This window comes from Trichechus manatus, unplaced genomic scaffold, assembly GCF_000243295.1.
Source record: "Trichechus manatus latirostris isolate Lorelei unplaced genomic scaffold, TriManLat1.0 scaffold00096, whole genome shotgun sequence".
Classification (NCBI taxonomy): domain Eukaryota; kingdom Metazoa; phylum Chordata; class Mammalia; order Sirenia; family Trichechidae; genus Trichechus; species Trichechus manatus.
The window spans coordinates 1075396-1087560 of record NW_004444032.1 but is presented as its reverse complement, the minus strand read 5'-3'; the positions used below and the strand labels follow the sequence as shown (position 1 = coordinate 1087560).

At 35.8% G+C, this 12165-nt stretch overlaps 1 protein-coding gene across 13 annotated transcripts in view; it reads left to right on the top strand.

Moving 5' to 3' along the window:
• Nucleotides 1-12165, top strand: part of FOXP2 (forkhead box P2) — a 281403-nt gene that overhangs the window by 150752 nt on the left and 118486 nt on the right. For 2 of the 13 annotated variants that reach the window (XM_004382567.2, XM_023737020.1), the window contains exon 3: nucleotides 688-761. The exons of the other annotated variants lie outside the window; for them this stretch is intronic. In XM_004382567.2, coding sequence (XP_004382624.1) covers nucleotides 688-761 — 74 coding nt within the window. The remainder of the gene's footprint in view (nucleotides 1-687; nucleotides 762-12165) is intronic. 13 annotated transcript variants of the gene reach the window in all.

Genomic DNA, 12165 nt, shown 5'->3' with positions numbered 1-12165 from the left:
TACTTTGGTGAGTAGCGTCTGGGGTCTTAAAAGCCTGTGAGCGGCCATCTAAGATACTGCACTGTTCTCACCCCTTCAGGAGCAAGGGAAAATGAAGAAAACTAAAGACACGAGGGAAAGATTAGTCCAGAGGACTAATAGACCACAACTACTATGGCCTCCACCAGACTGAGTCCAGTACAACTAGGTGGTGCCTGGTTACCACCACTGACTGCTCTGACAGGGATCACAATAGAGGGACCCAGGCAGAGCAGGAGAAAAATGTCGAACAAAATTCTAACTCACAAAAAAAAAAAAAAAAACAGACTTACTGGCCTGACAGAGACTGGAGAAATCCTGAGATTACGGTCCCCAGACACCCTTTTAGCCCAGTAATGAAGTCATTCTGGAGGTTCACCTTTTAGCCAAAGATTAGACAGACCCATAGGACAGATCGAGACTAAAGGGGCACACCAACCCAGAGGCAAGGACTAGAAGGCAGGAGGGAATAGGGAACCCAAGGGCGCAGAAGGGAGAGTACTGACATGTCGTGGGGTTGTTAAAACCAATGCCGTAAAACAATATATGTACTAAGTGTTTAATGATAAGCTAGTTTGTTATGTAAACCTTCATATAAAGTTCAATAAAAAAAAAGCCAATGTTAATAAAGTCAATTCATACATCTAAGAAATAAAAAAAAAAAAAAAGAATTGCTTCCAGAAACAAAATTATGTGTCTGTGGCCTCTCTTCTGGTGATGGGCATCTTTATAACATATTTACAGTAAATTACACTGGGCAGTTAGAAATTTCAGCTACTAAGGACAAGACCATGGACTGAGTCCCACTCAATAGATTATCTGTGGTTCTCTATTAGCCACTCCCTTCCATTGATGCAGATATTCAAGAGATGACTAAAGTGAAGATACAGGCATAATTAGTTGGTTTTCTGCTACTTCTTGTATTCTCACTTCAATTATGTTTTATCAGATTTACAGTTCAGTTTCTGTGAGCTGATGGCTTTAAAGTTTAGTGTAAATACATAAGACTGTATCATCACTATATTTTTTCTTCAACTTTTAGGTATAATTTGATGAGATAGTGCTAATATGCAGAAAATACATAGGTAGAGATTAGGAATTAGAGAAAGGTTGCTGTTCCATATTCTGCAAGTTGCCATATAAGTATGCCAAGGCCTTTTTTTTTTTTTTAAACATATTCTGTCACTAGAATGTAATTTGCCTCCTTAGACTGTAATATTCAGTGAAAATTGCTTTTGTGAGCCAATTCACATACCAATTAGTCTTGGAAATGAATATAATCCTGCTGAAGCCATTCAAGAATTTTTAAATAAAGCAACTTCATGTTTCTATTTACCATGAACCCTACCTGTATTCTTAAGGAATCTCTAAATATATAAAAATCTTAAATTTAATATGCAGAATAATCTTGTTTCATTAAGTAATTGATATATTTATTTAGACTCTGTGAGCTAAAGGATTCCTAATTGACTCAACCAAAATAAATTTTTTAGCTACTTATACCCTGATAGTGCAATGGTTAAGTACTCAGCTGCTAACTGAAAGGTTGGTGGGTCAAACCCACCGGGGGCTCCTCGGGAAAATAGGCCTGTTCCTATACAGATTACAGCCTAGGAAACCCTATGGGACAATTCTACCCTGTCCTATAGGGTTACTATGAGTCAGAATCAACTCAAAGACATCTAACAACAACACCATATATAATATTGGAGTCCCTGGCTGGTACAAATGGTTAATGTGCTCAACTGCTAAACAAAATGTTGAAGGTTCAAGTCTTCCCACAGGTGCCTTGGAAGAAAGTCCTGGTGAACTTCTTTCAAAAAATTACCCATTGCAAACCTTTATGGAGCACAGTTCTACTCTGAAACACATGGGATCACAATGAGTCACAATCGACTCCATGGCAACTGTTTTATATATATATGTATATATAGATAGATAGATAGATAAATATATACGTATTGTGTATATATGCATAGATATTACATATATACAAAATATTACACAGAGCACTATTAAGATGCTTATAAACAAATAATAAGTGTCTTCCTGAACAAAGAAATATCTAATTCATATACTGGTGAAAAAAATGAAAGAACATTCTTTCAATAAAAATAGTGGGAATGCAAATCAAAACTACAATGAGATAACAACTCACCCCGACATTACCGGCACGAACCAAAAAAAAAAAAAAAACAAATAAACAAATGTTGGAGAGGTTTTAGGGAGACTGGAACTCTTAAGCACTGCTGGTGGGAATATAATATGGTACAAACAGTATGGAAAACAATATGACAACTCCTTAAAAAGCTAGAAATAGAAGTACCGTACAATCCAGCAATGTCACTATGAGGAATATATTCTAGAGAAATAAGAGCCATCGTCACATGAATAGACATATGCACACCCATGTTTTGCAGCATTATTCACAATAGCAGAAAGATGGAAACAACCTAAGTGCCCATCAACAGATGAATGGATAAACAAGCTATGGTACATACACACAATGGAATACTATGCAGTAATAAAGAACAATGATGAATCCACTAAACATTTAACAACATGCGTGAATCTGGAAGGTATTATGCTGAGTAAAATAAGTCAATCACAAAAGGACAAATATTGTATGAGACTACTATTATAAAAAACCCCAAAAAAAGGTTTACGTACAGAAAGAAACAATCTTTGATGGTTGCAAGTGAGGAGAGGGGTCGGGGGAGAGAGGAAATCACTAACTAGATAGTAGACAAGTGCTAACATTGGTGAAGGGGAAGACAACATGTAGTATAGCAAAAGTGAGCGCACCTTAACCAAGGCAAAGTCATAGAAGCTTCTTAAACACATCCAAACACCTTTAAGGACTGAGTTACTGGGGCTGAGGGCTGGGGACCATGGTCTTGGGGGACATCTAGGTCAATTGGCATAACATAGTTCATAGTTGAAAGAAAATGTTCTACATCCTGCTTTGGTGAGTAGCATCTAGGGTCTTAAAAGTTTTCCAGCGGCTGTCTAAGATACATCTATTAGTCCCATATCATCTGGGGCAAAGGTGAATGACGAAAACCAAAGACACAAGGAAAATATTAGTCCAAAGGACTAATGGGCCACATGAACCACAGCCTCCACTAGCCTGAGCCCAGAAGAACTAGATGGTGCCTGGCTACCAACACCAACCTCTCTGGCAGGGATCACAATAGAGGATCCTAGACAGAGAGGAAGAAAAGTGTAGAACAAAATTCAAATTCACAAAAAAAAAAAAAAAAGATCAGACTTACTGATCTGACGGATACTGGAGGAACCCCAGAGACTATGGCCCCTGGACACCCTGCTAACTCAAAACTGAATCCAGTCCTGAAGTCTACCTTTCAGCCAAAGATTAGACAGGAGTATAAAACAAAACAATAACACACGTGAGGAATGTGCTTCTTAGTTGAATCAAGTACACAAGAGCAAATGGGCAACACCTGCCAAAAGCAAAGACAAGAAGGCAGAAAGGGAGAGGAACACTGGATGAATGGTCACGGGAGCCTGAGGGGGAAAGAGAAAGGGGGAGATTGCTGACACAGTGCAGGGATTGCAAACAATGTCACAAAACAACGTGTGTATAAATTTTTTAAAGAGAAAATAATTTGCGCTGTAAATTTTCACCTAAATCACAATAAAACTTAAAAAAATAGTGGGAAATTAATATGGAATGCTATTCTTTGCAGAAAATAGGAAACACTTTTTAAAAGTTACATGCAATCCAAAAGTAAAGTTAGAAGTAGGAAAGCAAAACATGTATTATTATATAGAAATAATGAATACAGAGGATATGGTAATAAATTCTATATATAAAAGCAAGTTTTGTGATGATCTGGAATTATCTGGTTTAGGGTCTCATTCACTTTAAAGTGTTGGGATCATCCTGAGCTTTTTTTGCAATGATAACATTTCAAAAAATAACAAATTAAAAGTTGGAGGGAGGGCTTTATTTTAAATAGTGGTGTTAAGTTTTGCTGAAATGATACAATTAAATTTACATGAAGACTAATCTTAATCTCTAAATATATTCGTACATTTTAAAAGAAGATAAATTTAAGTTAAACTTCAAAAATAATTATATACTTTAACTTAATAAAGAAGATTCCTTCACAAATATATTTTTTTTAAAAATAGTGTATTAAAAATGGGACAGTTCCTAATTGTTAATACTTTTCCGTAAAAGAATCACAATAGAAAAATTGTTTTCTTTAGACTGAAGAGTAAACTGGCTTAGCTACTAATAGTGTCTATTCTTTATCTAAAACTACTTCTACCATTTTTAAAAAATAGTAATTCTGTATTCTACTGACATAAAAAGAAATCTGTAGCATCAGATTGTTATATTTTCAGAAAGAAAATGAGACATGAAGACATTAGGTGACTCACCAGAGGCCATATAATTCCTCAATGGCAATGCTCAAGTTTGTTTATTAACAGTCTTTCCAAAGGAATGTCAAATTGTTCATGGCTGCCTCAAATGCTGTATTGAGGAGCCTGAGGTTGTTGCATGACTCTGAGACTGCATGGAGTCTCTCAGATAGAAAGAATACCAGGGCAGGTCAGTGGGATCTGCTATGGCTGGGGGTGGGAATCATGGCAGTGCCTGTACCAGGTATTTGTCATCCCTGCAGTCCACCAAACTAAATACTTCAAATTCGCGAATGAGTCATTTTATAGATATCTTTCTTTGCTTCACAACACAGGGAAAACATTATTTAAACATTATTAAGTAGGTGCTTATTTTCTTTTATTGATTACATTGGATATAAACTTTTCTCCAAGCTAAAGTGGCTACATAATGTGATTTAGAATCAAGAGACAAACTAAAAATACTATTATTCATCATCGACAATTTCTATGGGATGGACATGGCACTCTCTTCATAGTTATTAAATTTAAAAGTATCAGTAAATCTGAGTGGTACTATACCAAGTTTGGAGCACCATAATATTCTGGTGGGCTAAACGGAGGAGAGGTATAGGCAGGATAGATCTTGTTGTTAATTGCCACGGAGTACATTGCTATTCATGATGACCCCATGTGTGCAAAGTAGGACTGCTCCATAGGGTTTTCAAGGCTGTGACCTTTTGAAGCAGATCGCCAGGCCTGTCTTCGGAGGCACCGCTGGCAACCTTTTGGCTAATAGTCGAGCGCTTCACCGTTTGTGCCACCCCTAAAGTCAGCTACATTTCTTTATTATCTATATTACTTAACATTCATAATAAATTATTAATCATTGTAATAGTTTTCAACTAATTTTTAAAATCCTACATAGTATCATATCAATGAACTATTTTAATACCACACATATTTCCATGATCGGTTAACCTTCACAAATAAAAAGTCAAAATTTTCAGGTGTGTGTTCCACATTGTCAGACTGGATTAATTTTTACTCCTTCCCTCCCACCTACTTGACTTGAAAAATAAAAATCCTTTAAATTTATTAACAAGCCTGAAGTAAAGTGCCATAAATTGCAGGAAAATAAGTCACAATTATCAGATATAGGCTAATGCCAAAAATTACCTTAAAGAGGTAAGAAATGTTAAATATTTGATATAAAACAGATGCCAAACAGTCTTCATTCCATCCTCTTTCAGGTATTTATTGTATCAAGTTACTAACCAAAGAGCCAGTAAAAATATATTTCAGAGGGGAATTTTCTGGCATTTTGGTTTATAGCATGGCCATCAGACGTTAGCCATCCCCTGAGTATGTGGCACGTCCCTATTATCACATTGTTGAACACTAGTGATATTTTTATGTGCCTGTGAATACATTCTATTTATTGTGCCTTTACCAATGCATTGTAATATTGGGCAGTGATTTTACCAACTCTTATCATCTCTACCTGAAAATTTTAATCTTCAATTCTTAGGAAAAAATGTTAAGTTCTGCTTTAAAAGACAATAGAGAATGAGAGTAGGAGAGCTTCATTGTAAGAGAATACTCTTCAATATTTGCTTTTTACAGTCAATTTTTTTTCAAACTATTTTTTAACACTAATCTAGAAAAAAAACTTCACTTATTTTACTTTTCTTTCAAATGTTAGTGCTAGGATAGACGCTTTATTTTCCTGATATATCAAACAGCTTCATAAATGACTAACTCTGTCAAGATCCTAAATTCCCATCTTTGGCTTTCCCGGGTTACAGTATAAACCCAAGCTGCTCAATAACCCAGGCCCCGCTGACACCTCATCTGCCTGAATGGCCTCATTAACACCTGCCTGCACATAATCTTTTTGATGGTCTTGCCTACAGCTTTCTACATCTAGGTGTGTGCTATTTTGCATAGGACTCTGCCTGATAGTTCTAACTGCTAAGGCGATTAGGTTGAATGCTTAGAGTCTTTGTCTTTTGGGACTTATTTTCAAAACTTTTAGCATCAGGTCAAATGAATCTTTGGAGGAGCCAAATATGGTAGATCTATAAACTAAAAAAATGAGATTTGGCTGACTTTGGTCCAGCTCATAGTGTTACTATGCGATGGAATCAACTCAGCAGCAACAGGTTTGGTTGTTTTGGTCTGGTTTTTTCTTTTCTGGTTCAGCTGGTTTATATCTCATTCAGATTAGATTACTTTGATCACATATGATATTTTCCTCTGCAGGTCTTTACTCTGTCTGATTGCCTCCAGAATGTTTCACCTTGATGGGGATTGTGGATTGAGGGAATTGATGAAAAGATGATAGCAAAGGTTTTTTAAGACCCTCTGTTCCAAATCTCTTTCTTTCTTTAGTCTTTACATAAATTCTACCCAAAGTAAATTTAAATATATATTTGGTATTTACAGTAAAAGAGGCATTATCGTTGTACCTTGGGTCATGGTTAAGACAAATGAAGATATTCCCATCTGAGAGAAAAGTCTTTATGTTCACTAATTTCAGGTGAACATTGGGGCTACGTATGTAAGCAGACCTGGTAGCTCAAAGGTTAAGCATTTGGTTACTAACCAAAAGGGTGGTGGTTTGAGCCCATGCGGAGGCTCCTTAACAGAAAGACCTTGAGATCGACTCCTGTAAAGATTCCAAAATAAAACCAAACCCACTGCAGTCCAGTCAATTCTGACTCATAGCGACCTTATAGGACAGAGTAGAACTGTCCCATAGGATTTCTAAGGCTGTAAATCTTTATGGAAGCAGACTGCTGCATCTTTCTCCCGCAGAGCGAGTGGTGGGTTTGAACTGCCAACTTTTCAGTTAGCAGCCGAGCGCGCTTAGCCGCTGCGCCACAGGGCTCCCCCTATAAAGATTACAGCCTAGAAAACCCTCTGAGGCAGTTCTACTCTGTCACAGGAAGTTACTATGAGTCGAAATCTACTCAATGGCAGTTAACAACAACTGCGCTATGTAAACTGTATATCGATGTTAGCCAAATGTTTTCTAATTTGCTCAGTAGGGGATAGTTAAGTGGAAGAACCCTGCCTCACCAGACCTAAACTTATTTCTTGCAGTAAGCCAAGTAAAATTGTGGCTAAAGAGTGTTAGGAAAACTGAATGTCCTCTCAATTGTCTGTATGTATCTGGCTACAGCACACGAAGATACAAGTTAGGAAGTACGTATGGCAATGCCAGGTCACTTCTCGTGTTTCCTTTATTCATCTGTTGTAACTGTATCATCAAAGACTAATCAGAGTTTAACAGTAAATTTCCATTTATTAGTAGTATTGATGTTTTTTACTAACGTGCTGGAGACAGAAATGTTTTTGTGCTAGTTTTTTTGGAGCGTGCTTGTAAAATCTATACTGCAAGATTCAAATCGTTGATATTACTTGTAAACTTGTGCTAGTATAAACTTGACTTTATCCTGAGGCAGTACAAATTATATTTGTTAATATAGCATATTTTATGAAAAAAATTTATTCACTATTACTCACAATAGTCTTCTTTGGTAGGAAATAAACCTTAACATAATCAAATATTTCAAACATTTATGTTCCGGCTGATTTTGTTAATGCTGTAAAGATATAATATAGTGGCCATATTTAGGGCTAATATTAAAAATCTTCAAGATACTTCATCTGAAACAGAATAAAGGTTTTTGTTTTTAAAGCCTTGGCTGACATTTGTATGCAACTTCTTGATTAATCTTTTTCTTTCGTATTGCAATTCAAGATATTAATAATTATCTTTACACACCTCACTCAGCTGGGATATAGCTCCCTGAGTTCAGTTCATTCTGAGACCTCTCCTGAGCGATTGCCTCTCACCCTCTATTTTATTGCAGTATTTGAGATTGCCATGACTTCTCTTGATGTTGGTTCCATGAAGGACCAGTAGCAGAGCTTTTTCAATGTAGACTCCTCTTTGAAATTTATGATGAATAATTTACTCCCCTTGATGATTCACCAAAGCATTTGTATCGCAGAAATCAGGGGCTGATGAAAGGGTTATTTATTAAGTTATCTGGTTTTGTTGTTGTTAATACATTTTTCATCAAATAAATTGATCCACACACTAGAATATGTATGTGGCAATAATGTGAATTTGTGGTGCACATTAGGATACACTGTATTTTTCCTTTCACGTTTTAAAGTTATTTGTAATGGGCTATTAGTGATAGTCTCTACAAATATGAAATATAATCTGCATGAACTTCTAACAGTTCTCTCTATAGTTCTTACATATTTCTAAATGTCACTTTAGAAAATGTATGTTCCATGTTTATTCATTGTATTTCTCTTTGTTGTATATTCTCAACATCACCCTATTTTATCTTAATAATAAGCAAAAGATGCAGAAAACAAGCCATCCCAGTGTATGAATCATCACAGTCAAGTGCAACATGCGCACAAACGTGCACATACATCAATTATGTTTAAAAAGGTGCGATTTTATTGAGTTCCATCTGCAATTCATTTTCCTTCCTCTTCCTGTTGAAGTTACAAGTTTTACATTTGTTACTGTCATCAGTCAAATGAATTGTCGGTTTATGCACAGGATTAACAAATTATAGAAATGAATTTTTATTACGGGTGCAGTTCATGCAGCAATATATTTACTTCAAATCTATTTATAAATAACCGGATTTTTCATATAATTTCAGTACATAGGATATCACATTAAGTAGCACATTACTCACACTGACATTAAAACTTAAAACGAAAGCTGTGTGGGTACTTTAAATCTCTATTCAACGGAGTTCGAAAAGCTTATGATTATTAGTTTTGTTAAAGTGTAATCATGGAATACATCTTGCATGCATCTTAGATTAAATTCCACTTCTTTACTTCCAATTAACCGTATTCCTTGTCATAATGACAATAAATTTGGTACAAACAGATTTACACTACTGATAGATAAACTAAAGAATAAAGTCTTATACCAAGTTAAGGGTTTCAAGATGAAACTTTTTAACTTCCAGAAGCAGCCTGCAATGTTCTGGCTCTTGCCACCATGTTCCTGAGTTATTGTCTCCAAAGCCATGGCTACCATTCTAGTAGTCCTTCCTTCTGTTCCCTCTTCAGAGGTTTTAGTGATGTTAACAGAAGTAACCTACCCCTCAAATCCAGGGCACTAATTACAACAGCACACTCTAGGCTACATAGGTTGTATACTTAATTTTGTAGGAATAACAACATGATATCTTAATTCTAATTTAGAATTTTACATGTATCTGGCTTGGTGTGAAAAAGACAGTGTAGACTGAGAATAAGAAGTTTCATTGTGAGAGATTACAATAAAGGGGAAGCATCAAGCAAACATCTCAGAGATAAATTCTCTTATTAAGAATAATCCGTAAGTTCACATGTGGTTGTATATTTGTAGAGTGTTACAAAATGATGTTACCCAAATTTGATGAGCAAGCCTAAAGGTTTAGGAATTTAGCATTTCTAGTTGTTGTTTTGTGCTGTCGAGTTGATTCCGACTCATAGCAACCCTATAGGACAGAGTAGAAATGCCCCCATAGGGCTTCCAAGGAGCAGCTGGTGAATTCGAACTGCTGACCTTTTGGTTAGCAGCCTGAGCTCTTAACCACTTTGCCATCAGGGCTCTTAGTATTTTTAGAGCATCGTATAAACATAGCTAATGAGCATTTCTCTTTCTGCCTGATACATAGGTAATTAATACAAAATTAAATAAAATATGAATGAAAAGTATACGATTGTTTTATTCCTATTTCTCTCTAAATTCTTGTTCTCTGTAAGAGGCATATCTCTTGCACTCTCATATTAAGGCAGGAAAATATACTTGTTTTACATGTCTACTCTTGTGTCTTTATACGCTACCTGAGTAGTCATTGCTATACTTGAAGGGTTGTACCCTATTACAGCATTGCCAGAAAAAAGAAGAGGGGATGTTTACTCAATATGCATTTCTATCCTATATGGACTAGTAGAATATTGTAGCTAAAAGGGCCTTATGGTTCATCTAATTCATCTCCTTTTACTTTATAGTTGAGAAAAGAATAAAGAATTTAAGCGACTTCTCTAGTATCTCTACATTATTCATTGATTCAAAAGAGGTATTGATGATCTGACAGTTCTTTAGTCTTGAGCCATGGCTATTATCTATCAATTTTGGCACTCTGTTTTAATTTTAATTCCATACAGCTATTAAATAAGGAAGGAGCCCCGGAGGCACAATGGTTAAATGCTTGGCTGCTAATGGAAAGGTCTGTGATTCAAATGCACCTAGTGGCTTCGTGGGAGACAGTCCTGGCAATCTGCTCCAGTGAAGATTACAGCTTAGAAAACCCTATGGAGCAGTTCTGCTCTGTCACATGGGGTCACTATGGGTTGAAACCAACTCAGCAACACCTAACAACAACAAATAAGGAAATAACTCAGCTTTTCCAAATGTTACTAATCACATTTACCTATGAGAGGTTTTGAAAACAAGATAGATTTTATGATCACTTTTTAAATTTTCAGACATATTACTAGACTAATGATTTGTCAGGACAAGCTTAAGGTCACAGTCAAGTTTATAAGGTGATTTTATTTATAGGTTGAGGTTTTAGAAAAGAAACATTCACGAGTCTTCAGTGATTCCCATCTACCATCAAAAAAGTTTTAAAGTGAATTGTGAAATCCTATACTGTTGATTTATTGCTTATATCCTATTTTTAGAACTTCAGCTAGCAATAGACCTATTTTTAAAAGGAATATAGGACATTCAATCGCCATTCAACGCTTGGTAAGGTAGAGGGTCAGCACAAAAGACGGAGAACCTCAGTGAGACGGATTGACACAGCGGCTACAACAATGAGCTCAAATTTAGCGACAATTATGAAGATGGCACAGGACCCAGCAGCATTTTGTTCTGTTATACATAAGGTCACTGCGAGTCTCAGCCAACTTCGGGACACCTAACAACAACAACAACAACAGAGCATTCCAGATTTGGTTCCTAATGTTTTAAGGAATAAGATTAATGGTTACCAAGTCTTTATCCTTTATAATCGTTTTCTTTTATTTAGACTACACATTCAATCAAGATGAGTTGCTCTATAAAGAGTACCAAAACCTGAGGGTTTCCTTGAATTTTCAATTGTCTCTTTACTATAAATCAAATAAATATTATTGCTTAACAATTGAAAATAAGTAGTCTGTTATGTCATCCTGACCTTACAATACCAAGAAAAGGGAGTGAGACACTATTTTAAGTATGAATATTAGACAATGAAATATAGAAAGCACAGAACAAATGCTTGAATTGACCAAATGAAAACACTAAGTCCATAACATATAACATATCCTATAAAAGGTATTCACAGCACTTGTTGTAAATTGATACTTAAAGCTATAGAAATGAGTACAGAGATTAGAATTCTGTTGAAAAATTGCGGTTCTAGAAAAGTACTATGAAGTACTTAGAGCAATAATTCTACAGTTATTAAATAGCACATAGTATTTTGTTACTGATACCATCAAAGGAGAAATAACTGGTAGTATACCTCTTTGCCATAACTTGTATACAGTTTTAATGGCTGTGGTGCGTGCTGGGTAAAGATCTAAAAACCTTGCAGGCTTGTGCCCTCCCAAAACTAGGTCTTTTCTTCTTCCCAACTTTATTCCCTACTATTTCACAAACAAAACTTTGAGTTGTGATTGATAAATCTGCTTTCTGTTCCCAGATATACCATATTCCATTCTTTTTTCTATCCCTTTTCTTGTGTT